We start from the raw sequence: 27,773 nt of genomic DNA, 5'->3' as shown, positions 1-27,773 counted from the left end.
ATGTGAGGACACAGAAAGAAGGCGTCCGTCTACTGGCCAGGAAGAGGGCTCTCACCGGGAACGGAAGTGGCCAGTACCCTGCTCTTGGGCTTCCCAGCCTCCAGAAGCGCAAGACCTAAGTGTCTGCTGTTTAAGCCCTACCGTCTGTGACATTCCGTCGAAGCAGCCTGATGTAACGCAGACCAGGACGATACTCCTGGCCTTCTTACAACGTATATGGTGGATACCGTATAAACCAAGAAACGGAATTGATCTGTGTAACCGTAAATGACCTCAGGCCACAGGCAACCACGTAATCTTGAACAAATCTTGCTTAGTAAGGGGGCTGGTGGAGAAAGGCCAAGATGGCGGGTTGCTCTGCTCCCAAGAGAAGGCTCTGGAGAATGAGTCCCCTGTGGCCAGGAGCAAAGCCTTGTCCATTCCAGTGCTGAGTTCCTGGCCTGCAAAGTCACGCACCAGAAATACCTCATCCCATTTTTAACAAGCAGGATCGATAATGCCTCCTCAACTCCTCCAGCCAGACCCGGACCCACGGAGGAGCCCTCATCATTTGGTAACAGGGAGTGCAAACAGGGTGAGGAGGGGGATGGGAACACGTCACATTTTTCCTCCAGACTGGATGGAGGAAAACACCACGGAGAAAAATATTTTTTCATTCTTTTTTTTTTTAATTTTTTTAAAGTTTATTTATTTTTGAGAGACAGAGAAAGAGAGAGAGAGAGAGAGAGCATGAGCAGGGGACAGCAGAGAGAGAGAGAGAAAGAGACACAGAATCTGAAACGGGCTCCAGGCTCCGAGCTGTCAGCACACGGCCCGACGCGGGGCTCGAACTCCTGAACCGCGAGATCATGACCTGAGCCGAAGTCAGACGCCCAACCGACTGAGCCCCCAGGCGCCCCTATTTTCATTGTTTTGCTAGCTATTCAGCAATTTTCTACTAAAAATCTTGACTCTTAAAGGCCACGGACAAAATGATTAACCAGGTGCAAACCAAAACAAGATGACTAGCCGGTACAACAACGTAACCGCGGGGAAGAACTCTGAGCACTTACCTGTCCCCCTTCTGCACGCCCATGGGGACACAATAATTAAGTTCCAGCCGGGCGATGTTGCCGAGCCTGAGGACGATCCCGGCACCGTAGGACCAGCGGATGCACTCAGCCAGCTTACGAATGTGAGCCTTGGGGCCCTCCCCTGGAAAGAGGAAAGAGGAAAGAGGATGTGACCTCACGTGAGCTGTCCTCAGACAGGCCCTGGCTCTCTTCCCTGCCATGTGGCCTAGCTATGCAAGGAGAACACATGAAGTGGGTCTAGGACTGAAATCAAGAGAGGGCTTGGGAGCATACTTCCTCTCACTGCCCCGGAAGCAATTCTCCGGGCCCAGCACATACTGTCCCCTTGGCCTGAAAGGGCAGTTCCCCAGCCCCCGACCAGCAGCACCACTCCTGCTCCACGCCTCCGTCTGAGGGCCTTGTCTTCCAGGGAGCTCTCCAGACACTTCTTCACAGCCCCCTAACCGGATGCGTTGGCCCTCAGTCTCCTCCGCCCCGAGCCCCGTGAGGAGGAAGCAAACCCAGCTCAGCTCTGTGGCCGTAATGACCAGCACAGAGCAGGTGCTCCAGAAGTGTCTGCTGAGTGAATGTGTAAGCAGATTCTTGCCAGACAGCATCTGATGACGATTTTTCACCTGTGCTCCATTCACCAATTTTATTCTGAGCACCACGTCAGGCGTCGTAAGGAGTTTTTGTAAGGCAAGGCCGTCTCTAAACGTAAAGACTACGAAATCTGACACAGAGGCCACGCGTGCCGTGCTTTAAACACAAAGGCCACGGTGCCGCGGCGGTCTGCGAGCCCCCCAGGCCTTACCGTAGTTGAGATTGCAGAGATTCCCCGCGTTGAGGAAGAAGTGTGTTCGGAAGAGTTCTCCGAAGCCGCCCTGGCCTGGCCGGAAAGGCAAGGGGGTGTACAGGTGCAGGCCGCCGGCCCAGTACGCTTCTCCGCCCAGGTAGTCTCCTAGTCAAGGAACAGGTGCAGAGAAAACAAAGGCTCACGTGTGCAGAATCACATTGAAGCCCCGCAAGCTGTACGAGTGTGGGGGGGGGTGATGTGTGTGCGCGTGCGCACGCAAGCCACACACTGCACAAGCTCGCCAAGTCCCCGTACTGGCCACCTCACTTTGTTTCTTTTATTTTCCTCTTTTTAAAGTTTATTTCTTTACTTTGAGAGAGTGCGTGCGCTCGAGAGCGGGGGAGGGGCAGAGGGGGAGGGAGAGCGGAAATCCCAAGCATCCTCCCTGCCGGCACCTGTCGGTGCAGAGCCTGACGCGGGGCTTGATCCCACAAACCGTGAGACCACAGCCCGAGCCGAAATCAGGAGTCGGGACGCTCAACTCACTGAGCCATCCAGGGGCTCCATGCTGGCCTCACCTGGTGCATTTCTTTCTCACCTGGTTTATTTTATAAGCTTGAACTGGAAGAACGATGCTAGTGTCGTTTAGAAAAGGATGACATGAGAAATGTATCCTATCTGTAGAGTACGTGGGATAAGGCGAGAGAGCTCATGGAAATCGCCTTTTCCACGACTGCTAGGTTACCGGATCGCGGCCGCCCGGCAAAGGAAGTCGATTCCTCTGCCACAAGTTCAAGAGCACAACACGGGCCAGCACGCAGGACGGGGTCTGCAGTGTCGGGAAACGGCCGTCCGTGCTCGTCATCAGAAGGCCCAGCACGCCCACGGCCTGCTGTGTGGGGAAGCAGCAGTCCCGGCTCCACATGCGCAGGGCAGGGGCCCATGGCTGACGGTTCGTAGCCGCCTACGGTTTGCTTGCTTCTTTTTGACCGAGGTTACTTTTGCCAAAATTGAAGGCTATCCACTGAGACATAAATGTATTATTTCTAAAAAAATGCTCCCATCCAGTCCTTTTTAACTATAAATGACTATGATGTTAAAGCAACAAGAAAACAAAAATAACCCTGAATGTTTATACTTTGTTGCAAGACACTATTTGTAGAGCCTCTTGCTCAGTACTCTTTAATACAAAATAACGGAATGATGAAAAAGAAAACTGTGGTGTCTCCAAGATTAACCTCAAGGAACAACCTGCTTGTTCATCCAAAGACCAGCCGTCTCCTCAGTTCCTGTTCTAGTACCGACCTTCCAGAGGGAACAAAAATGACCAGTAACAGGAGGTCAGCTGTGTCTGTTCGCCAGTTCCCAGTAACTGCCCACCTTTTAAACAACCTATTTTATTGTGGCCATAAAAGTAATACACTCATTGCAGAAAATCTGGTAAGTCTAGGGAAGTAGAGACAAGGGGAAATATCTTTTAATTTCTTTTTTCTAATGCGTATTTATTTTTGAGAGAACGTAAGCAGGGGAGGGGCAGAGAGGGGGGGACGGAGGATAGAAGCGGACTCTGCCCTGACTGGCAAGCTGACAGCAGTGAGCCCGACGTGGGGCTCGAACTCACAAACCGCAAGATCACGACCTGAGCCGAAGTCGGACGCTCAACCGACTGAGCCTCCCGGGTGCCCCTGTCTTTTCATCTCTACTATTAAAACACTCAATCAGCTAACATGCTGGTGTCTTTCACCCGGTGAAGTGTGATGAATCCTTCAGAAAATGAAATGTGAGTCATCACATACATACACGTATAGTTTAGTCCTGCTTTTAAAAAAGCTGGTTTAATAGTTGGAAACGTGATTTCAATGCCTGAATGATCACTTGTGTACCACACTTACCTATTCCTGTCTACCGGCATATTGGTGTCTAACTTCTGGACACAGGTGGACACTAACCCGTGGAGTCTCCTGCACGTACATTTAAACCCTTGTCGTGCAGTATAGTATGCACACAGCAAAGTACGCACGTCCTAAGCACACAGCTCGGTCAGTTTCCCCACGGGGACCACACCCAGACTGAGAAACAGGCGTGTGCGGCCCTCAGAAGGCTCCGCTCTCCTTGCTGACCACTCCCCTGCTGTCCGAGGCACAGGTCGCTCCAGCCTGTCTCTAAACTTCACGTGGATCGAATCCCATCTGATGCCTCCCCTGGGCCTGGCTTTGCTGTTGTTGATTCTGCACATTTCTGAGGCTCATCCCTGCGTATTCGGCCAGGGGCTCTTGCTCACTCAGCCTCCTCGCTGGGTCGTAGTCCACGGGGTGAAGATACCGCTATTGGTTGCCCACTCCAGGGTCAACGGGCATTTGGTTTCTAGTTCTCAGTCTGGAGCTGTTATTAACAGTCCTCGCACATTGTAGGCTCTTGATACGGACTATGAAACATCAAACTACTTTCACTAAAAGTTATACAATTTACGTTCCTGCCCATAGACTCTTCCCAAGGGTCTAGCTGATTGGGAACCATGTGGACTGTCACTGTGTTTTAATTTTCAGGCACATGATAAACTCCTAAACTTCCACAGAGTCACTATATAATACTTCCTTGTAATGAAAAGGATAACACTACCCCTGATGTGTTACTTCTCTTTAAAAAAAATGACACACTAATAAACTACTCTAAAAACAAGTGACAAGAAATGTATACTCTGTCCAAAAATTTATGCACAGGGCAGCCATTATTTGTCACACTACAGAACGGAGACAACAAAGATACTAAAAGAACAGTTCAGAAAATCAGGGCCCAAGACTTTGTAACGGAATAGCACACATCCGTTTAAAGGATGTTTTTCATGTTTTTAGTAACGTACGGAAATATCTCGGGTAGAGTGTCAATGTCAGAGAGGGTTCTAGAAAACAGGAATTCTCACACGCTGCGGCACAAGTATGGCTGAAACAGGCTTTCCAGAGAGCAACGCAAAGCTTTAAAACATTCAAAATCCTTGACCTAGCAATCCCACACCTACAACTTCACATCATAGAGTAAAACTTAGCAGCACAGAGACTCAGCTTATTCACGGATACACTGTTTCCTGATCGTGCGAAAAAAGAAGGCCTGAATGTCCAACGCTTGGGATGCGGTCTGGGAAGATGAGAGTATGGCAACAGGATGAGGAGCGCGGCCGTGAAAACCGACCAGAGTTTCGTCTCCCCGACTCACCGCTCGCGGGAGTGCAAACGCCGTGCCATCTTGGAAGACGGTCTGGCAATCTCGTACGAAGGCAACACACTTTTCTCCTCTGACCCAGCAACCGCTTGAACTGCTATTTCCCCAGGTCAGTCGAAAGCCGTGGTTTCCTGTCCAGACAAACCCTGCCCGCGAACGGAGACGGCGCAGACACGCAAGGAACGCCGCTCGGCAGAAGGACACGAGCAAACACGCCGTAAGAGACCTGGAGGAACCTCGGGGAGGCCGGTGTGAAAGGGGCGCGTACTGCAGGATTCCAACTACGCGAGCCTCTGGAAAAGGCCGAACCGTGGAGACAGGAGGCGGCTCGGGGGTCGTCAGGCATGGGGTGGGGGAGGGTGGGACTCTGGAGGGCGCCGTAACGGTGGCTGCGTGCCAGAACCCACGGAACGCCACAGCACACAGCGGGAGCCCGAATGCAGATGGGGGATTTAGTGAGAATGCGTCAGTACTGCCTTACGACGGCAACTTGACCTCGGGGTTGTGAGTTCAAGCCCCACGTTGGACGCGGAGATGACTTGAAAACCAACGCGAGACGCCGGTCATCGAGGACGCTAGGGGACGGACGTGGAAACTCCCTGTACTTTCTGCCCAACTTTTCTGTGAACCTCAAACTGTTCCCCAAAACAAAATCTACTCATTTAGCAAAGTTACAGTATGTTTAGTAAGACGAACAAAAAAAAGACGAAGGTTATTAAAAACGACGCAGGGCTCGTCCCCGTAAAACTCTTCCTCGTACGCGCTCCTGAGGGCGGTGGGGGGAGCAGGTTGGAACGCAGCGGGCGGACGGACCAGAACACCGGCGCGAAGGGGCGCTTGTTCAGACGACGAACGCTCACGCGTATCATCGCTGGGGAGCGGGACCACGGGTCGGCGCGGAGCGTTTTTTCCTTAGATTTTCTCATTTTTCCGCAGTTCCCTCAACAATTACCTGCCCGTGCCTGCCGTGGGATACGCGCCGTGTTAGGTGTGAATTGCGCCGTGGGGAAACAGGAGCGTGTGATGCTGTGGGAACCGGAACAGAGCTGACCCCTGAACGACACGCTGCGGGCCGTGCAAGTGCGCTTACACACAAATGTTCGCTAGGTACAGTTTTGTAAAAGTGTTTCCTCCTCCTCACCATTTCCTTCACAGCCCTCTCTTTTCTGCAGCTTCCTTTAGTGTGAGGATAGAGTACATGAGACACACGACCTACAGAGTAAGTGACGACTGACTGTTACCAGTGAGGCCTCCAGTAGGCCATTCGTCGTGGAGTCTTCGGGAAGTCCAAAATTATGCTCAGATAATAGCACGCATAATGCGTGGGGGAGGGGGGTGGCCCGCTTTGTTCAAGGGTCTGGCGCGCACGCTTTCAAAAACGCGACGTGACCCTAATTTTGGCGCGGCGGTACCGTGAGCAGAGACTGACCTTCGCTCTGTGGCCCCACGCTGTGCATGCTGAACCCACGCACACTGGTCGGTCCTCCGAGGTAAAACCTAGAGCAGAATGGCAGATGTCACGAGGGGCGCCTGGGTGGCTCAGTCGGTTAAGCATCCGGCTTCGGCTCAGGTCATGATCTCGCGGTCCGTGAGTTCGAGCCCCACGTCGGACTCTGTGCTGACGGCTCAGAGCCTGGAGTCTGTTTCAGATTCTGTGTCTCCCTCTCTCTCTGACCCTCCCTCGTTCATGCTCTGTCTCTCTCTGTCTCAAAAATAAATAAACGTTAAAATAAAAAATTAAAAAAAAAAAAAAAAGAATGGCAGATGGCACAAGAAAGTCACCAAGGGAAAACCTACAAGCTACAATGAAATGCAGAAAACACTCGAGTGAGGCTCACGTCTGCTACTGGATTATCAGCGACACTGTCACATGGCAAAACTTTGAAGGACTGGGAAGACGCACAGGAGTACTGGGGCATTTCATAAAAATCTCAACCAAAATCTAAACAAACACCTCAAACTTCTGGGGGATGTAAGTGAGATAGGAGGCACAAATAAAGACCTCTCTATAGAGGTCTATAGACCGTCTCTCTAGAGACGAGGGACAGTGTGGACTGTCCGTTACAAAGGAATTATCTACTGTCTATAAGAATTCATTACGTCACAGCTCTGTTTAAAAACCACCTCCTATGTGCTCAGTGTGACATTAAGTTTTAAAAAGGCAAGATAAACATTATACAATAGTACAATCCCAACTTACAGAAAGCGAAAAATAATACTAAAAGAAAACAGACCAAAATAGAATTATTGTTACTCTCGGGGCGCCTAGGGGGTGCAGTTGGTTAACTGTCCGACTTCGGCTCAGGTCATGATCTCATAGTTCGTAGGTTTGAGCCCCGTGTCGGGCTCTGTGCTGACAGCTCAGAGTCCGGACCCTGCTTAGGATTCTGTGTCTCTCTAGCTCTCTGCCCCTCCCCTGCCTGCTCGCTCTCTCTCTCTCTCTCTCTCTCTCTCAAAAATAAGTACACATTTAAAAAAGTAATAAAACATGGGGCGCCTGGGTGGCTCCGTCGGTTAAGCGTCCGACTTCAGCTCAGGTCACGATCTTGCGGTCCGTGAGTTCAAGCCCCGCGTCAGGCTCTGGGCTGATGGCTCGGAGCCTGGAGCCTGTTTCCGATTCTGTGTCTCCCTCTCTCTCTGCCCCTCCCCCGTTCATGCTCTGTCTCTCTCTGTCCCAAAAATAAATAAAAAACGTTGAAAAAAAAAAAGTAATAAAACAAAACTTCATTTTGTTCAAAAATAAAACAAAAAATCATATTCTTCACAGGGTTCTTTAGATGCAAACAGTGAAACATTAAAATGTAGCTTTCGAACAATTTCTCATGACTTGGTGAATGGTTTACTCCAAAATTTCTTTAAAACTTTTTAAAAAGCAGGGAGAACACAGGGGCACCTGTTTTGGCTCAGTCAGTGGAGTACGCAACTTTTGATCTTGGGGTTGTAAGTTCGAGCCCCACGTTGGGTATAGGCATTACTTAAAACGAAAGTCTTTTTTTTTTTTTTTTTTAACGTTTGCTTATTTTTGGTAGAAAGAACACAACGGGGGGTAGGAGAAGAGAGAGGGAAACACAGAATCGGAAGCAGGCTCCAGGCTCTGAGCTGTCAGCATGGAGCTCGACGTGGGGCTGGAACCCACAGACCATGAGATCATGACCTTAGCTGAAGTCGGTCGCCCAACCAACTGGGCTACCCAAGGGCCCCAAAACTAAAATCTTTAAGGGGCACCTGGGTGGCTCAGTCGGCTAAGTGTCCGACTTCGGCTCAGGTCATGATCTCATGGTTCATGGGTTGGAACCAGGTGCTGGCAGCTCGGAGCCTGGAGCCTGCTTCAGATTCTGGGTCTCCCTCTCTCTCTGCCCTCCCCCCATTCATGCTCTGTCTCTCCATCTCTCTCAAAGATAAACATTAAACAAATAAATAAATAAAATCTTTAAAACAAAATGCAAAACAATTAAAAGCAGAGAGACCACAAAAGCGTATGCAAATTATAGTATGTTGACAACATAATGTGCATGTGAACACACACACGCACACACATGCACACACACACACACACACACACACACACACACACACAAGCACACAAGCACATGTCCACAAATAACACACTGGAAGGAAATAATTCCAAATGTTAACTCCGTTGATCACTGAGCAGGATTTTTTTTTTACTTCCTTAAATGTTTATTTTTATGTTTCTGCGATGCATGTGAACTATACTCTCTCGTGCTCAGAAGGGAATATAAGATTTTTAATACTATGAAGTAAGTTAACTCCCTCCCCATCAAAAAAGCAAAACCTATTCAGCATGAGGTATGCTGGATATTTTGAAGTTAGCTTAAACATAAAAACTGAAATAAAATTTAAAATATTCCCTCTCCCAAATGGTTAAGGTTCTCTAAAAGAACTTCTAAGAAACCAACCAAAAAGAGCCAGAGGAAAGCATGTGCAAGATACCCCCTCGCTCATTACTCCTTACCTGTCGGCAATGCTTGAGGGCTTATCGCCAATGGGCACCAACATCCCACCCCAGAGAGATGCGGAAAACACCTGCAGAAACAGACACACAGCCGTTTTCTTCCGCGCCCCTTCCCGGTGACGAGCCCCTTGGGCTGGAAACCACACCAAGATCTGGCCACGAGCAGGGGCAGAGCTCTGCGCTGGGAGCTACACGCCGGGAACATCTGGCTTGGTGACAGTCTTTTGTGGATACTCTGAAAACCTGCCACTTCCAATTTCAAACAAGACACAGGAACACAAGCAAACCCCAAGCCCAAAGCCCCAGCAGGGCGTGGCTTCCAGGGCTTTGATTCCAGGAGGGGCGAGGCTGAGCGAGGTGGGAGACACGCCCCACGCGGCCAGGGGACGGCACCTTTACATGTGTCCTGATCTCTAGCGGGCCCTTCGAGCCCCCAGCAGCGCTCCCCGCTTCCTACGGGCGCCCCATTCACCCTGACGGTGACACCAAACTGGGCCTCCCTCCCGGAGGAAACCAGTTTCACCTTCACGGCGGTGCCCAAAGCCCTCTGCCACCTGGTCCAACCTCTGTCCTCCCTGCGCTCTCCCTCCTCCTCCCCCTGTGTGGCCCCGGCAGACCCTGGCTCATCCTGGAACAGGCCCCACCCAGCTCGTGCCCAGACAGCCCGTGGCTGGCTCCCCTGCTCTGCCCTGGGTTCTGCTGCCTCACCCAGGATGCCTTCCCGGACTATCTTACATAAGACAGCACCCACTTGGGGCCGCTTCTCTTTACGCTGTCGTCTCATTCCTCAGGACGCTCGCCGCCTGCTAAATTGCACACACACTCGGACCTGCTTGCGGGTCTCCCTTCACTAGAACGTGAGGGGGCAGGAGCCGCGTTCTACTTCCTGAGGTACTTTCGGTGCCCAGACGGTGCTGGGCAGCCGATACAGATGTGCTGGGTGAGGGGTGGTGATGAGTGACACCTGGAGACAAGCACAGGAGCTGTGAGCACCGAGCAGGAGCCCCGACCGGGCCCGGGGGTCAGAGGAGGCCTGCAGGAGGTGAGCCCGTGCCAAACTGTTAACCAGGCTGGGACGAGAGGCCAGCCAACAGAAGAAAGAAGGGACCCCAGCAGAAGACAAGGTACGAGCGCCTGGACGTAAAAGATCCTCGTCCTTCTGGGAGACGGGACGTAAGTTTAGCAGAGCCAAAGTACGGGGAGGAGGGGACAGAGACGGGACCACAGGCTGCGTGCCCCGTCAACAGCACCCCCTTCACGCAGGACAGCGGTGCCCCACGGCTTGCATTTCAGAAAGACCAGCACGTCTGCGGTGTGGAGGAGAAGGGGGAGCAGACGTGGCCCAGAAAAGGACATCCCTGCCAAGGCGGGAAAGAGCGGCATGGGATTTGAGTGACACTGAGCGGCCAGAAAGGGCGGGACCTGGCGCCTGGCGGCCTTCAGGGCGAGGGCTCTGAGCGGTCTGGGCAGTCGAGGGCAGCTGGGCGGACAGGTGTGTGAGCCAGTGGACTCGGGAGCCCGGGTCAGGTACAGATTTGGGAGGGAGGGAAGAGCTGGTTTCAGATGCGCCGAATTTGAAGCGTCTGCGAGGAGGAACATGGTCAAAAGGCCTGGCAGCACATGACGCCGGGGGCGGGAGGGAGGACTGTGCCCAGCTCTGGGAGCACGGCACAAGGACGGAGCTGCAGCCCCAGGCGGGACGAGACGCCCCAGGGACCGTGGCTGCGTAGGACCTCTCGCCGAGAATCCAGGGGCAGTGTGACAGGCCACGACAGGGCTCCACCAAGAGGAAATGGAGCGAGACCACTGAAACGACGGCACCCAGTGATGACGATGTCACAGGCTGTGGCGAGGCCTGGAGAGGGGACCCGGAGCCGCTCACTGAACTGGACAACAGCGAGGCCACCAGACCAGCAGCAGCAAGGGAAAGGCAGGAAGGAAATTCAAGGGGTGATGAGCCCAGGCCTGGCCAGGGGCAGTGATAAGGGACTTCAGAAACAGACCGGTGTATCATTTCATTCACGCTGGCTCCCTGAGTTTTACGGTAGCAAAGGGCACAGGTCGGGGGAAGGGAGGGCAGGGCACAGAGAGCTGTCCCCAGTCCCCGGGGCTCTGGGAGGACGGGAGAACATGTCAGGGGCTCCTGTGCCTCGGTCAGAATCCGGTCACCTGCAGACTCAACAAAATAAGGTGAAGACTCAGAATTTCTATGGAAGTAACCTTAGGAGGGAAAGGAAGCACATTCCTCGGTCCTCCATACACGGTCCCACAACGGCCCCGAGCCGACAAACGGGGAATCTGCTCTCCTGGGTCCCGCATAAAATGGCTGACGGGTTCCTTATAAAGAGAAGAAGGATTGCTTCTCCCCAGAGTTTCCTCAACCCTGGCTAGGTTGAAAAGGTCCAGCACGAATGTTCTGTGCTTGTGGTCTGGGTCATGCCTTCACTACCTCGGACCTGAGCTCCTGACAACAAATGCGGGGGACAAAAATGCAGGGGCCGTTCCGGCTGGACACTCACTGAGTCGAATATGAGCTGTTTATTCAACTGAAGCTCGAAATCTTCTTTGATGAAGCTCACATCCCCTCCGGTGTAGCCGGCCAGTTCCTGTGGGCGAATAATCCGCAGGTCAAAACGGAGCAGGCAGACTGAGGCCCAGGCTTTGACACCACGTCACCTCGAGGGCTCTTTAATTTTGTTGTTTTGTACTTTTCAACGGGCAAGAGACTGCTTCTGTCTGTCTCCTAGAAGCTCGATTCTAGTTGTTCTAGAAGGTACTGGGGGACTGTCAGAAACGGAGAGGCCTCAAACTTAGTGAACAGCTGCACAGTGACTCCCACACGTGAGTGAGAAAGACCGGCAGCCCGGCTCGTTTCGCCCAACCAGCGTTTGGAAAACAACTCGCCCATCGTGTACAATTCGGCCCGTCCCAGAAAAAATCTGATTTCTTGCTGGTCCTCTCATCCCGAAGGCCACGCGGACAACCAGGGTGCCACCCGGCCGGCATCCAGAGTCTCTGCCTTGAGGTGTCTAACCAGTGCCAAGGGACTCATTCAGCCCACTCACAACCCTCCTCCCGGCCTAGGAAGTGACCCCAGCCCCGAGGCCAGAACCCCACCCCCGCTCCGTCTGTGGACGCAGGACACGGCACTACGGGGAACGGGTCCAGAGCCGACACCCCCTCCAGCCGTTCTAGAACAATCTTCATAATTAAAGGAAGGCGCGCCGTATAGAGAATGTGCCTCCCGTGTGGGGCTCTCTCCCCTCCCGGGTCACCGGCCAGCAGGTCACACGCTGCGAAGGAAGGGTACCTGGTTAACTTTCAGCAAAGCACCTCTCCTGGGCATGATGGAGGAATTCCGGGAGTCGATGACCATCGCGTGCTGGAAGAGACGCGCGTGCGCATCGGGCATTTCGCTGTGAGTGGGCGCGTCGGGCGACAAGGAGCGCTTCCTGAGCACCAACCTCAGACTGGGCTCCCGGCCGCACCCCTCGCCCTATCACGTCACCTCATCATCAGAAAATCCCTCTGGGAAAGCAGCACTTCGTCCCTATTTCACAGCTGGGGGGGCCCACAGGGTGGGGCAGACCTCTCAAGGAGCTTGACCCTGACCTGAGTGACCTCCGCCAGCTTCCGGCTACACCCCAGGACCGGCTCTCAGGCACACCTTTGCTGGCACCACTGACGGTACCCACGGTAACAGGGGCGGTGCCACCAGCCGCCCAACCCACGGCCCTCCTCGGTCCCCGGTGTCGTGGAGACTACCCTCCCAACGCCTGCGAATCGCAGTGGGACAGGGGAGCCCTTACCGAAAGAGAGGACTTCAGCGAGTGCCCGCTTTCCTTCCGCACGGCGAAGGACGCCGCCCTCGAGAGGCAGCCCAGCTCCCGCCACACGCCGTCCCACTTGACCGTGTGGCTGGTCTTCCAAATGGGAAACTGTAAGCACACATGGGGAGTCGTCCCCAGTCGGGCCTCAGGATGAGGCGTCGTCACACGGCCAACCAGTTAAATACCTAAGATGCATTATTTTGAACGGTGGGCAGGAAGGGCAGCGGGAGGGGATAAAGCGGGGACACTGCTCAAAGCGGCAGGACCGTGCCCCGGGGAGGAGACGGGCCGCCTGTGTGAGGGCCACACTCAGCTCTGTAACCCACGGGCCTCTTTTCCAGCTCTAGGATGGCTTGACCTGGCCCCACCCGACCCTCCCAGCCCTGGATCCCAAGCCAGGCCGGGGGACGGCCATGACCCACATCGGCCGGCGAGAAGAGGGAGACAGAGGTGCTGCTGAGTGAAGAGCGTCCTTCCTGCGGCCAAAGGCCTGAGCCAAGTGAACCCGGGGCGAGTGGGACCTGCCTCTCGCCCCGACCCTCCGGCCCCCGGGTCAGGCCCACCTACGTTCCCATCTCTGAGATGCCCAGGTTGTTTGTGAGCAGTGAATGCTGGCTGGTGGCCTCGGTGCGACGATGAGGTGACTCTTACGAGGAAACCAGGTCACTTCACACTCCCTGGAGCGAGTCAGGCGCTGGGCACCCTCTCGGGCCTCGCTCAGGGTGAGAACGCGGGGCACCCGCGTCAACTCGATCTCTTATCAAGCACCCACCAGGCACCGCGTCAGGTGTTGGCGAAGCAGAGAAGATACAGGCCAGCCTTGCTCACGGGCCATTTCTGCCCTTAGGGCCGCACGAGACTCCGCTGCTCCCCCAAAATGCCTGAGGCAGGTGTACTGCTGGCCTAAATCATTTCTTCCAGAACTTATAAGGCAGCTCGTCCCAAGAGAAACACAACTGCCCACAGAAGACACATTTTATGTTTCGGTGTGCACAGTCAGGAGGACGAGGCAGAGGCCAGATGGTGCCTCCCGTCTCCCGCAGTGAGCCCCACCCTGCGTTGGCACCAAGAGCGCACCATGCCTCCAGGAGCTCGTCTCTCAACCCCAGGGCTGCCAGCCACAAGTGCCCTCTGTCCCTCTTCTCCCTTTTCCCCTCCCCCACGGCCTATTCCAACAGAGCTTCCACCTCTGCTATTTCCTGTGGATAAAGGAGGTATTTCTAAGAATCTGCTATTTAGAAAAGGCTTAGAACAAAGGGATAAAGGGGGACACAGGAGAAGGATGGGGAGAAAGCCTGCAGTCCCTGGCACACTGCCGGTGGCCTCCAGAGAGGGCAGCGTCAGCCGGGGTTGGGGGGGGCCTTCCCCACCCTGCACAGGGCGGGAAGGAGTCTGAGGGCTACTCCTGTCACACAGGGCAGGTGGCCACACGGAAAATCGAAAACGGAGCTACAAATGCTCACGTCGCGTCCTGAGCCAGTGGCCGCCGGTCCGCCTCCGTGCCAGGGGCTTCCCCGACCCTGGTCTGTCTGCGAGGCTGAGGAGCCCGAGTGGCCAGCGTCCCCCGTGCCGACAAGGGCCGAGCGGCACAGCAGCGCTCGAGCCCTGGGGGTGACGGCAGGGCTCCAGCAGGGGCTCTCAGACCAGAACCGCCAGGGAGCAGGTGGGCAGACGCCCCAAGATGCTGGTTCGGCAGGCAGGCGGGCCCAGAAACTTGCATTTCTAACCAGCTCACGGGCGAGGCCATGCTGCTGGTCTGAAGGCCACTCCTGGAGAACTGCTTTTACTCGGCACCGTGTGCCGTCTTTCCTCACTAACCGAAGCCCGAACAGGAGGGGAGGAGGCGGCACGAGTGTAAAAAGGAAGGGAAAGAGGGCAGGGTCGTCAGGAAGACAAAAAGTGGTCCAACGACAGGAATGCCACCTGCTGCGCTTCGCCACGTCCTGCTGGAAGCGCCCTTCGGGGCAAACCAGTGAGGGAGGCCCTCGGTAACCTGAAGCGACCTTGCCGGCTCTCAGAAGCTGTCGGCCTCAGCACATCCACGGAAGGATGAGCACACGGCCCCACGGGAAGCCAGAAGCGCAGACGCCATGACGGAGCCGGGCCACTCTCTGACCCCCGGCAGTCCAAGCGTGGCTCGTGGCAAGGCGCCCGGACGGGAAAGCAGCCGACAGCAGAGGGCCAAGGACAGAGGGTGACCCCGGCCGCGACGCGCACGCTGCGAGAGCCAGCCCGCTGCCAGGCCTGCCCGCCCCCTGCCCGCCCCCACTTGCTGACTTTGGCAGTCAGCTACGCAGGCACCTGGTCCCCCACGCAAGCGCACGAAAGGGAAGGGCGGGAGGTCACTCACGCTGTACTCGGCCGACACCCCTCTGTCCGTCTCCCGCAGTGAGCTCCAAGGGAACTGGCCGGTGACTTTATACAAGTTTACAGAGAAACTAGGAGACAACGGGACAGAGCTTTAACAGCTGAAACAGGGATTATAACTTGTACACATCTAAATCAACAGACTTAAAAATACACTTCTGGGGTTCATCTTCAGGAGGAAAGCTACGGCACCCTGTGACAGGGCAGAAGCGTCAGCCGATCCTGTCAAGTGTCTTTTCGCAACCAAGGCCTCTACTTTAACTCTTAAACCAGCCAAGCCACCGTACTCAACGATCTATTTGGCTTCCTACTTTCTTTCGAAGTTTCCAGGCCGTGGTTTGAAGAAGGACAGGCCATACGAAGTTTCTTTCGTTCCGTAGGAAAACTGAAAAGTCACCTTTTCTGCACGACCTAGAAGATTAGGGAGTTTGAGGCCAAGCACCTAAGAGGAACAGAAAGACAGTGGTGGTTTAAACGGGAGGAATGGCAACTGTTAAGAAGGACTCTGCCAAGGGGTCCTCCTAAACACAGGACAAAAATGCAGACTGAAGGGCTTGCCTTTCATCTGGAATTGCTTTTACTCATCAAAACATGCCTTTATTGGGGGCGCCTGGGTGGCTCAGTCGGTGAAGTGTCCGACTTCAGCCCAGGTCATGATCTCACGGTTCGTGGGTTTGAGCCCTGCATCGGGCTCTGTGCTGATGGCTCGGAGCCTGGAGCCTGCTTCGACTTCTATGTGTCCCTCTCTCTCTGTCCCTCCCCTGCTCATGCTCTGTCTGTCTCTCCTTCAGAAATAAACGTTAAAAAAGAAAAAACAAACATGCTGAGTGCATGTGCTCCCCACATACGCCTGATGACGACAGACAGACCCCACTTGCTAACTGCGAAGCCAGGGAATCAGGAGAATTTGAACTAGAAAACTTAATACAAACACTCCCCAAATCGTCCCTAATGAACCACTGACGTTACTATTGTTGTCAAACAATCTATAACGTACTCTGGTCGGGATGGGTGAAGCAGGTGAGGAGCACCGGGGGTCCGGTGCGTGGGGCTGCTGAATCGCTACCTCGAGTGCCCACGCTAATGTAGCACGGCATGTTAATTAATTGGAAGCATAAGTAAATTAAAAACTACAACATACTATGATCAATTCTAGGAAGATCGCTGAGAATCCACGCGTTAGCCCGCAGAGACGGCGGTGTGTGACAGAGTCTTAAACCCACCCTCAGTTTTGAGAACGGGCACAGTTTCAAAGCTCCTAAGTGAAAGTTCCACCGCGAGGAAGTACATCATACCATACTGCCTTCGTTGTTCCCAACCATGGTGTTGTAACTGCCCGTCAGTCTCCGCAGTTCGGTTACTTCAAAGGTAACGTCCAACCCGTTTGGAAGGGCGTCATCACCTAAGTGAACGAGAAATACTGGTCAGTAGGACAGCTAGAACCTGAGGTTTCACGTAGGTCCCACTGCTAACAAGGAGACAGAGCCTTCTGAAGTCAGCGTGCTTTACAATCTTCGGAAAACACACCCTCTATCTTAAAGTTTGAGAACACTCCGACACAAAAATCACAATGCACTCCCACACCTGAAAAGCTGTGTCTGGCTCCTGTGGCAGAAGAGACCAGAAAGAGTCAGACTTTGCTACAAGGAGGGAACTACAAGCAGCAGGATTTGTTTCAGCACACGTCATGTGCTGAGGGCATTTGCTGAGGGGTCCTTGAAAACACGTGGGGCCTCCGTGCAACTGACATTAAATGCAGAATTCCTGTGACCGGGGGGACTGCGGCAACCCCGAAGGAGGAGCAAGCAGTTCAGCACAAATTAAGAGGCAACTGTCCTCGTCCTTCTGTGAAGCCAGGGGTGTGATGCCTGCAGCTGCCTCGACGCCCGCCATGTGCCCCGGGGTGCCAGGGAGCAGGGCCGAGCTCTGCAAGGCCTGGGGGCCGCTCACAGAAGGGCAGGACCCACCCTGCCACCCTGGCTGGGCAGCGGCCACATGTGGCGAGCTGCCTAAACACTGGCTCCTGGATCCTCAGACACAGGCCAGGGTGCAGCCTTGGCACCATTTTTTTTTTCTTTAAATCAGTAGACTTCACTATTGCGAGAGGCATTAGGTTTATAGAAAAATCAGGCAGAAAGTATAGACAGTCCCCATAGAGCCACCCCCCCCGACACACTTCTGTCTCCGATCATCTTGCATCGGTGTGGGACGTCTGTCACAAGTCACACGTCAATAGCGAGACATCAGGAGGAAATACAGGGAGATCTGCACGGTCCGTTCTTGGTGCTGTCCATCCTAGAGGGTCTGACAGATGGTTGATGTCGAGCACCCCCACCACAGAACCACGCGGAACAGTTCACTGCCCTAACCGTTCTTTTTCACAACTTCCCGGGTAATTCTAGCGGGCAGCTGGGGCGGAGAACCTGACAGAAGCGCCCCCATGGACCACATGCACGTCACGTTTACGACAGGCAGGAGAACGCACAGGCTACAAGCTGCCAACAAGACCTGCCGGGAGGAGAGCACTCTGGAGCAGCAGCAAGGGCCACTTGGGTCACTGGGGCACCTTAAACCTCTCTGAGCCCTGGTTTCCTTATCTGGAAACACGTTTCCTGCAACAACACTAGCCCCGGGCCCAGGTTCTGGTGAGGACGGAGCTGGACGCACGCGGAGGGCAGAGCCTCGCCCGGGGCTCTCCCCGAGGGCACAGAGGAGCTGGCCGCCCCACCGGACTGGAAGCTCTGCCGCTGGACTCACCCTGGTACCCAGCACAGGGCCTGCCCGAAGCAGGTGCTCATCGGTCAAAGAAGAAACGTTGACTAGGTTGACAGCCTCGCACAATGTCAGACGGCAAACGAGCAAATGAGCAAAAACGAGAAAAGTGAGATCTTGATTCCTGGCGCCCTCCTGTTTAAAGCACATGTGTAGGTGGAACCTGGCTGCCAAGAGCCCGTTCGGACACCTGCTGGGCTGGGCTACCCCAAACGAAGCCTGGCCCCCTTCCTCGAGATCCTTCTCAGAACGCCTGCACCATCTACAGGTTCAGACGACAGTACCTTCAAAGTTCACCAGTCTTCCCTCAGCCTGACATAAAACTCACCACCATCATCCCAGTTACTCCCCTGGGACGGCTAACTACCTATGTGCTCGATACACCTCCAGGAGCAATCTACGTCTGGCCACACGTACAGCTTTCGTGGTCCCGCAGGATGGGCGGGAGGGGAAGTCAGAGACACTAGGCCAACAACAGGTAGGTACCTTGACATGTGTCGATCAAAACATCCACTTGTCGAAATATTCCCAGGCGAAGCAATTTCTCCCGGGCTTCGTGAGATTTGCGCATCACCTGTGAGAGAAGGAAAAGACACTATCTTCCTCCAGTGGCCAGGACGGAGGTTTAGTGCTTGGCGCCGAGCCACCAAGAAGAGAGCCCCGCTGAGACGGGACGCGTGAGGGGACGGACGAAGCACTGGAGGAGGACGGCCAGGTATTTCACCCGGCAGGTGGGCACGAGTTCCACAAAAGAGCTCTCCACGCAGCGTCAAAAATGAAAGGTGCAGAAACACAGCGGTTATCACGGAAAGGCTGCACAAGGAGCCCCAGCCCTGCTACCTCTGCAGAGCGAGCCCGGGGCCGGGGGGGGGGGGGGGATACCTACCTTTCAGCTCAATGCCCTGGGGACCATCACACTGTGCTTATGTATTACCTTAATCTGTTTTTAATGTTTCTCTCTTTATTTTTGAGATTGCACGTGCATGTCAGGGGGGCCAGAGTGGGAGACAGAGAATCCTAAGCAGGCTCCAGGCTGTCAGGGCAGAGCCCAACTTTAGTCTTTTTTTTTTTTTTTTTTTTAACAGCAATCTTTTTTTTTTTTTTTTTTTTTTAACATTTATTCATTTTTGAGAGTGAGAGAGACAGACCATGAGCAGGGGAGGGGCAGAGAGAGAGAAAGACACAGAATCCAAAGCAGGCTCCAGGTTCCGAGCTGTCAGCAGAGGGCCCGACGCGGGGCTTGAACTCATGAACCGCGAGATCATGACCTGAGCTGCAGTTGCTTAACTGACTGAGCCACCCAGGCGCCCCTAAATAGCAATTTCCTTAAGGTGAGAAAGGCCAAACAGCTGGGTACTGATGTGGGGAACAAAGGCAAAAAGGAAATGTAGATAGAACTAAATTTCCTTACCACCTGCAGCGCACTGACAAACACCTGAGGCAGGCAGAGTAGAACATTCCTCCAGGAGCTCCCTAAGGTCTCAATGTTAATGCTTTGTTGGAGGGAAAAGCCACCTTAGCTTGACCTCAGCCAGGCCTCCAGTATCTTAGGAATCCTCTTTAGCATCTGAAAGTCCTTTTGGAAACCTCCCCCAACTCCCCCAGTACGTAACCAGTCACTCCTCACAATCCTGGGGCAGCTCTTTCTGCCCACGGGTCCTTGTCCCCATGCTTTAATAAAACCACCTTTTTGCACCCACGACATCTCAAGAATTCTCTCTTGGCCAACAGCTCCGAACCCCAACAGTTTCCCACATCAGGTACGGACAGGAGCCACCTGGAGGAGGCTGTTGGGGGACTCTGCCCGGACATGTCCAATGTGGTTCCAAGGGCCGAGAAGGACAGAAGGCGCCCTCCAGGGAGAGGACCGGAGATGCTGACATCCAGGACAGAGACCAGGGGATAAACGGAGCCAAGGCCGCAAGGTGACAGCAGGAGTGGCTAACAGCGGAGCACCCACCACACGTGGCAGCACGCTGGAGCACCAAGCGGGGTGCCAGGGAGAGAGCCAGCCGAGGTGCCTACGACGACACTGGCGGGCGGCGAAGAACACGGGACGGACCAGCCTCTGGGGCAGGAGGGACCAGAGGCGAGGGCGCGTGCAAACGCACATTAGGTTTGCGGGAGGCGCTTGGGGGGAATGGGGAGGCTCAGCCTGGGCGCACCAAGGCTCCCCTTCAGGGTGGGGGGCAAGGTCATGCGCAGAGAGGCTGGGGCGCAGCTCAGTGGTTTGAGACAGACGTGGAGGTTCCTCGGGAGGGAATGGGAAGCAGGGCCAAGCGGAGAGAACTTGCCTCAATAAGGTTTTTCGCCTTAAAAACATCTCCGATTTCACATATGATGAGATCATCTTTGGTTCTTCCGAGTCCATCAAAATGAACGTGTTGAACGACCACCTAAATGTGACAAAGGGACACTGTCATTTTTTTGTTTTAAATGCCGTTTTGTGTTTTTTCCAATTGCAGTGGAGATAACATACAGTGTTATATGAGTTTCAGGTGTATAGTGTGATTCAACACTTCCACACATTATGTTGTGCTCCCCACAGTAAGTGTCCTCTTAACCTCCTTCACCTATTTCCACACATCCCCCCCCCCCCCCCAACCTCCCCTCTGGTGACCATCAGTGTGCTCTCCATGGTTAAGAGTCTGTTTGTTGGGGTGCCTGGGTGGCTCAGTCGGTGAAGCATCCCACTTCGGCTCAGGCCATGATCTCACAGTTTGTGAGTTCGAGCCCCACATCGAGCTCTGTGCTGACAGCTCAGAGCCTAGAGCCTGGAGCCTGCTTTGGATTCTGTGCCTCTCTGACTCTCCACCCCACCCCTGCCCACATCTCTGTCAAAAATAAACAAACTTAAAAAAAAAAAACAAAAACCCTGTTTCTTGGTTTGTCTCTTTTTGTTCATTTCGCAAATTCCACATACAAGTGAAATCATGTGGTATTTGTCTTTCTCTGACTTACCTCACTTAGGATTATACTCTCTAGTTCTATCCACGTCCTTGTAAATGTCAAGGTTTCATTCTTGTTGTCTGAGTAATATTCCAGTTGTGTGTGTGTGTGTGTGTGTGTGTGTGTCCATCTGTTGATGGACATTTGGGCTCTTTCCGTAATTTGGCTACTGTAAATAATACTGCAGTAAATTTAGGAGTGCATGTATCCCTTAGAATCAGTGTTTTTGTGTTTTGGAGGTAAATACCCAGTAGTGCAATTGCTAGATTATAGGTTAGTTCTGTTTTTAACTTTTCGAGGAAGCACCATGCTGTTTTCCACAGTGGCTGCACCAAGTTGCATTCCTACCAACAGTGCATGAGGGTTCCTTTTTCTCCACATCCTTGCTAACACCTATTATTTCTTCTGTGTGTGATTCTAGGCATTCTGATAGACGTGAGATGATATCGCAACGTGGTTTTGATGTGCATTTCCCTATAATGAGTGATGTGGAGCATCTTTTCATGTGTCTGTTGGCCATCTGGATGTCTTCCTTGGATGTCTGTTCATGTCTTCTGCCCATTTTCTAATTGGATTATTTGTCTCTTTTTGGTGTTCAGTTATATAAGTTCTTTGTCCATTTTGGATCCTAACCCTTTATTTGCAAATATCTACTCCCATTCCGTAGCTTCTCTTTTCATTCTGTTGATGGTATCCTTTGCTGTGCAGAAGCTTTTTATTTTGATGCAGCCCCAACAGTTTATTTTTGCTTTTGTTTCCCTTGCCCCAGGGGACCCATCTAGAAAAAAGTTGCTACTGCTGATGTCAGAGAAATTACCGCCTGTGCTCTCTTCTAGGATTTTTATGGTTTCGGGTCTCACATTTAGGTCTTTAATCCATTTTGAGTTTCTTTTTTGTGTATGGTGAAAGACAGTGGTCCAGTTTCATTCTTTTGCATGTAGTTATAAAAGGACACTGATTATTAGATATGAAACACAACAAGAGATCAAGGCTAAAGACAAATGTCTGAAAAGTAAGTCAAGGATTTTTTTTTCAAGTTTAATGATCCACCCTTCTTCATTCCAGATTTTATTTATTTTCCTGCCTTTTTAGAACAACTGGTTATCTGAACCTATATTTTGCCAGGTGTTTACTTCCTGTGACTGAGACTTACAAGGTCTCTGTAGCCAGATGATCGCTGATGCTATGACCTCCAACTTAATAACTGCGCATCTTGCTAGAGCGCTTGTGCGCATTTCAATAAGCGTGATACATGCTGGCTCAGAGCCTCTCGCCCCCCGGTCTGTAGATGCTTATTTAATTCATTTATTCAGTGACAGTGCACTGCACCGATTACCTACAAGCCAGGTTTTATTCTAAACATTGAGGATATAGTAGTGAACAGGACATAAATTCCTGAGTCAGTGGAGCTTACCTTCTAAAGGGGCTTGCAATAGACAAGTTTACAGTTTAGTAGATGGCAATGAGTAACAGAGAAATAAAGCAGAGATAATACGGAATATTAAGGAAATGCATAACTGAGGGTAATCAGAATATTGCAAAAGGTCTTCATCATATAATCACTGAAAACGTGCTTACACTTCTTCAGCTGGATTTAAATTTCAAAGGGAGCAAGGTTTAGGAAACGTTTCACTCTTTTTTCTGGACACAGTATAAACTTAATTATAATTTGGGTTTGTCCTTGAAATACTTAGTTTTTTGTTTTGTTTTTTTAAATAACATAAATATAAAAATGTCTGTCTAAACTTCCCCAGGTAGAATGCAAACTGGTGCAGCTGCTCTGGAAAATAGTGTGGAGGTTCCTCAAAAAATTAAAAATAGAACTACCCTATGACCCAGTAATAGCTGCTAAGAATTTACCCAAGGGATACAGGAATGATGATGCATGGGGGCACTTGCACCCCAATGTTTATAGCAGCACTTTCAACAATAGCCAAATTATGGAAAGAGCCTATATGTCCAACAACTGACGAATGGATAAAGAAGATACGGTTTATATATACAAGGGAATACTACCTGGCAATAAGAAAGAATGAAATCTGGCCATTTGCAGCAATGTGGATGGAACTGGAGGGTATTATGCTAAGTGAACTAAGTCAGGCAGAGAAAGACAGATACCATATGTTTTCACTCATATGTGGATCTTGAGAAACTTAACAGAAGACCATGGGGGAGGAGAAGGGGGTAAAAAAAGTTACAGAGAGGGAGGGAGGCAAACGATAAGAGACTCTTAAATACTGAGAACAAACTGAGGGTTGATGGGGGGTGGGGGAGAGGGGAAGGTGGGTGATGGGCACTGAGGAGGGCACCTGTTGGGATGAACACTGCGTATTGTATGGAAACCAATTTGACAATAAAGTATATAAAATAAAATAAAATAAATAAACTATTTCTCTAAAACCAGAAGCTATTTTTCTAAAAGTCACCAGCCTTTCTAAAACAGTTGGCTATAAACTCTTCTTCAATGAAGGCACTGAGACAGGTTAATCCTCTGTCTCCCTGGGGCTCTATGGAAGCCAATGTCTCTGGCAGTGACTTCATCAAGCACTTCAACAAAAACTCACATCTTTGTTTTCGAGAATCTCCTGTTTAGCCTCAGGTTCAACTTCAACAAACTCAGCTTCTTCTCCTAATGCCCCGAAATCAGGTCCATTGGCTGGAAGAGGCTCCAAACTCTGAAAGGGAGGGAGAAAACACAGTTAAATAAACTTACACAAAAACACAAAAATCTCTGGGGCGTCTGGGTGACTCAGTCAGCTAAGTGCCTGACTCTTGCTTTCGGCTCAGGTCACAATCTCACAGTTCAGGAGCTTGAGCCCCACGTCGGCTCCACACTGATGGTGCGGAGCCCGCGTGGGATTCTCTGTCTCTGCCCCTCTCCTCTCGTTCTCTCTCAAAATAAATAAATAAACTTAAAAAAAATTTTTTTTTTTAATCTTTTGAGTTTTGTCTTTAGATGGTGTTCCAGAAAGCTCGGTACTGTGTTTCCCTCTGTTGAGTGGAGGCTGGGGAGAACAGGGCAGACGTAAGTACTGCTGACGTACAAGCCCCGGATAGGCAGTGAGCCCTTGGTGGCCAGTGTATTACTCACGACTGTGTCACGAACTGAGGTCTATGCGACTATGGCTGTTTGGTTCTGTATACCTAAGGCCCATCTCGAGAAAAAAGTAGTTCAAAATAAGATGCCACAAAGGCATTTATCAAAGATAAAACAAATTGTTTTGGTGTTACAGAAATTATCCTCATTTTTTTCATCCAGATTGGATACATCCTAGGATAGGATAACTACGTTGACAAACCAAGTTACTAAAACATATTTTTCTGCACCCTGAAAGTCTCATTCACGCATTAAAAGCAGCTGCGTATGTTCACAAAATGTGCCAGAAAGCAGTCACTTGCTGCAATCTGAACTGACATCATCTCAAAAGCATTAAAGCAACTTCGAAATAAGAATTGCACAGGCTGTGCCTGGTATAGACTTCCAGGGGGCCAGGATAATACAACAGAATGTTTAAGCGCACACACACGGTATTACATGTTTAATATGGGGACTTGCCTAAGTACGGGGACTCCCAGGCCCTCCCGGGTATGGATTCAGGGCCAGTGTGGCACTAGGCAAATGCACAAATTCGCAGATTTGGAGGAACACTGTCCTAACCAGTATCCGGCTACTTCTTGCTTCACCAATTCTCTACAAATAGGTGCTTTCAAAGCGCACAGAAGCGTTTGACTCTGCAGTGTGTGCCGCAATGGAGACTCTGGGACACTATCCCTTTTTCCCAGACACAAGACAGACTCTTGTCAGTACGTCCTTCCTCCAACACGTCACCGGTTCTCTGGAAAGGTCACGACCTGGCACGTCCTCTTTTCCACTCCTGCTCTAAAAGACTGTGATGGCCCTCAAGAGTGCCTGCAGATAGAGAATCCAACGAGATTCCTTAGCAGGGCGTGCGAGGGACCGCCACCAGAAGGCCCACACCTGCTCCTCCAAGTTCAACCCCCACCACTCCCCTGACTCTTATGCACACGTCTGCGCATACCTTGTTCTCTCGGCCCAGAATAACTTTCTCCCTAAAACGATCCGCCTTAAACGTCATCTATGTGAACCAGGCTTCTTGGGGCAGAACCTGCCCTTCCCGTAGTGGGACACCTCTAGGTACTGGAAGTCTGTGTTACTGTCTGCGGAGCACTGGGCTAACAGCCGGGGATGTAGCAGTGAACAAGACAGACCGAGCCCTTGCCTCACAGTGGCTGAAGCGGGATATTTACGTGAGTGAAAAGGGAAGACCACGCTGGACAAAGAACAGATCATTTATTTCATATCGTCATCTTTTCATTTTTGTTGTGCGATATTTTTTTTTAATGTTTATTCTTGAGGGAGGGGGAGAGAGAGAGAGAGAGAGAGAGAGACAGAGGGATAGGAGGAGGGGCAGAGAGAGAGGGAGACACAGGATCCCAAGCAGGCTCCAGGCTCTGAGCTGTCAGCACAGCACGCCGGGCTTGAACTCACGAGACGGGAGATCACGACCCGAGCTGAAGTCAGACGTTTAACCGACTGAGCCACCCAGGTGCCCCTGTTGTGCAATATTTCAAAAAACTGAATCATTACTGTATTTCTCAAAATGTTAACTAATTGAAAAAGTAACTTTTTACCTGCACCATTTCACACATATGCTTCCTGTATTTAAGTTTACACAGTGTAAAAAAGTATATTAAATTTGTGCAAACTTTGCAGAGTATATACTATGGTTAGGAACATATGCACGTAGTCACTCTATTCAATCTGAATGCTTAGCAAATACGCACAAGGTGCATAGTCCATTATGCAAAAAAAAAAAAAAAAATTCCATTACAGTTCCTGAAATTTCAAAGCATGAAATATGGTCTACCCAAGATCTGCCACTCCCATTTATACCCTTTAATCAGAATTTCAAACTTTGGAGGCACCTGGGTGGCCCAGTCAGTTGAGTGTCCGACTCTGGCCCAGGTCATGACCTCATGGTTTGTGAGTACGAGCCCCGTATCAGGTTCTGCACCCACAGAGCAGAACTTACCTGGAATTGTCTCTCTCCCTCTCTCTGCCCCTCCCCCACTTGTTCTCTCTCTCTCTCTGCCCCTCCCCCACGCGGAGGGCGCACGTGCTCTCAAAAATAAATATTAAAAAATAAGAAAACAAAATTGATATTTATAGTAAACACCACCCGCCAAACATAAAATGCCTTCTCACTGCGAATCCTGACCGAAACGTCCAAATAACACTGGCCGGTGGCGTGTGCCACTCAAATCAAAGAACATTTCTTGCCAACATACGAATCAAAGGAGCAGCAACGTCAGCGTCAAAGGAGCTCAATAAAAGCAAAGACTTTGGTCGTTTTCTGAATCGCCAGCGCCTATAGCCATGCCAGGCACCTAGCAGACCACCGGTAAATGTTACGGTAATAAGTGAGCGGAACGTTTACTTTGTTGGAGATGCTACGAGGGATGCGAACCAAGTCAGATGTGGCTCCTGTCATAACATCTAGAAACTTAGACCGGAAAAGGGTAAGGCAAAAATCCAAACAGCGCTCAGACGGGCGGCACAGGAACAATATCAAGGAAGTCAGCGCGTCCAAATGAGGCCAGATAAGGAGGAGGTGTATGCAGCAAGTGGCCTGAACTGAGCTCTAGAAGATGGGACTGTGTCCCGGGGAGGGGGGGGGGGGAACGAGTGTGGGGGTGGGTGAGCCAGGAGCCGCGGAACAGCAAGTACAGGGCAACGAGTGTGTCAGCACAGCCGCGGTGTTTCATTTGAACGCGTGATCTGTGAGGCCGAGTGAAGTCCAACTCCCAGGGCCAAGCCGAGGGGCCTGTGCGAAATACTTGGGGAAGCTCACGGCCAACTACGGGAAACTTCTGAGCAGGACCAGTGAAACAACCCGTGTCGTAGTATAAAAGTAACGTTGGAAGGCTGGGAGGTCTGAGTTTTGGAACATTCTGGGGCTCTAACAAGTGTGACCTGGGCCAAGTACTCATTCTCTGGCCCTCAGTTAAGATTAGGACCAAGGAGAGCAGTTTGGCCAGCAGGTAGGACGCACCAAGGACCTTCACCTATCGTGTCTTAATTCTCGCAACAAACTGGAAAGTACTATTCCCGCCTCCACTTTAAAAGGGGTAACTAAAGCATGGAGAGGTTCTGTCTCTGCACCGTTAAGCAGGAGAAAGGCAGGCTTCTAGATGGGTCTGGGCCGGAGGTCTTCAAAGGATACTTGCTCTAGGGTCCACCGCGACCCCGGCGGGGGCTGAGCGGGAGCCTGCGGAAGGCGACCGGTAACCCGGCTCGGCTGAAGGTAGAGAAGTCAGGTCGCGCAGAGAAAGGCTTATTGCTCTGCTCCAGGTCACCACGGAAAGCTCGCTCGTCCCTTCGGGGCCACTGCCTCGCTGAGCGACCTTGGGCAAGTCACGTCCCTCCCCTGGGGCCCGGTCTCCTGCTCGGGGGTCTTTGCGGCCTCCTTCCACCCGGCCTGCAGGCCGCGCCGCCCCCGGCGCCCCCGCAACTGGGAGGAACCCCGGGCGCCGCGGCGAGAGCGTCTCTCCGCGGTGCCTGCCCAGAGGTCACGCGGCCCGCGGGTCGCTGGGCCTCTTACCCGGGCGTGCACTGTCCCCATGGCTCCCTTTCCGGCCGCCGCCTCGCAGAGCTACCCGGACCCGAACGCGGCACGGCTGGCGAGGGCAGAGGGCGGGTCCGCGGTGGCGGAGCCGTCAGTCAGTACGACGCCTACAAGCCCTCGGACGGGGAGCACTGGGGGCAGCCATGATAACCCGCCCCCCGGCTCACG

At 52.2% G+C, this 27,773-nt stretch overlaps 1 protein-coding gene across 2 annotated transcripts in view; it reads right to left on the bottom strand.

Moving 5' to 3' along the window:
• SAMM50 (SAMM50 sorting and assembly machinery component) overlaps positions 1–27,745 on the bottom strand; it is a 33,719-nt gene extending 5,974 nt beyond the window's left edge. The window contains exons 1-14 of one of the 2 annotated variants that reach the window (XM_003989363.5): positions 27,582–27,745; positions 23,523–23,633; positions 20,304–20,405; positions 18,496–18,583; positions 16,533–16,639; positions 15,549–15,679; positions 15,221–15,308; positions 12,850–12,978; positions 12,351–12,422; positions 11,560–11,646; positions 9,041–9,111; positions 6,494–6,561; positions 1,867–2,013; positions 1,053–1,194 (exon numbers count right to left, since the gene is read on the bottom strand). In XM_003989363.5, the coding sequence (XP_003989412.1) occupies positions 1,053–1,194; positions 1,867–2,013; positions 6,494–6,561; positions 9,041–9,111; positions 11,560–11,646; positions 12,351–12,422; positions 12,850–12,978; positions 15,221–15,308; positions 15,549–15,679; positions 16,533–16,639; positions 18,496–18,583; positions 20,304–20,405; positions 23,523–23,633; positions 27,582–27,602 (1,364 nt within the window). In that variant the 5' untranslated portion in view covers positions 27,603–27,745. The remainder of the gene's footprint in view (positions 1–1,052; positions 1,195–1,866; positions 2,014–6,493; positions 6,562–9,040; positions 9,112–11,559; positions 11,647–12,350; positions 12,423–12,849; positions 12,979–15,220; positions 15,309–15,548; positions 15,680–16,532; positions 16,640–18,495; positions 18,584–20,303; positions 20,406–23,522; positions 23,634–27,581) is intronic. The other variant, XM_045062488.1, reaches the window with a different exon arrangement.
• Positions 27,746–27,773: the final 28 nt, after the last annotated feature.

The sequence above is a fragment of the Felis catus genome, chromosome B4 (genome assembly GCF_018350175.1).
Source record: "Felis catus isolate Fca126 chromosome B4, F.catus_Fca126_mat1.0, whole genome shotgun sequence".
Lineage (NCBI taxonomy): Eukaryota > Metazoa > Chordata > Mammalia > Carnivora > Felidae > Felis > Felis catus.
This window is presented reverse-complemented; position numbering and strand designations above follow the sequence as displayed.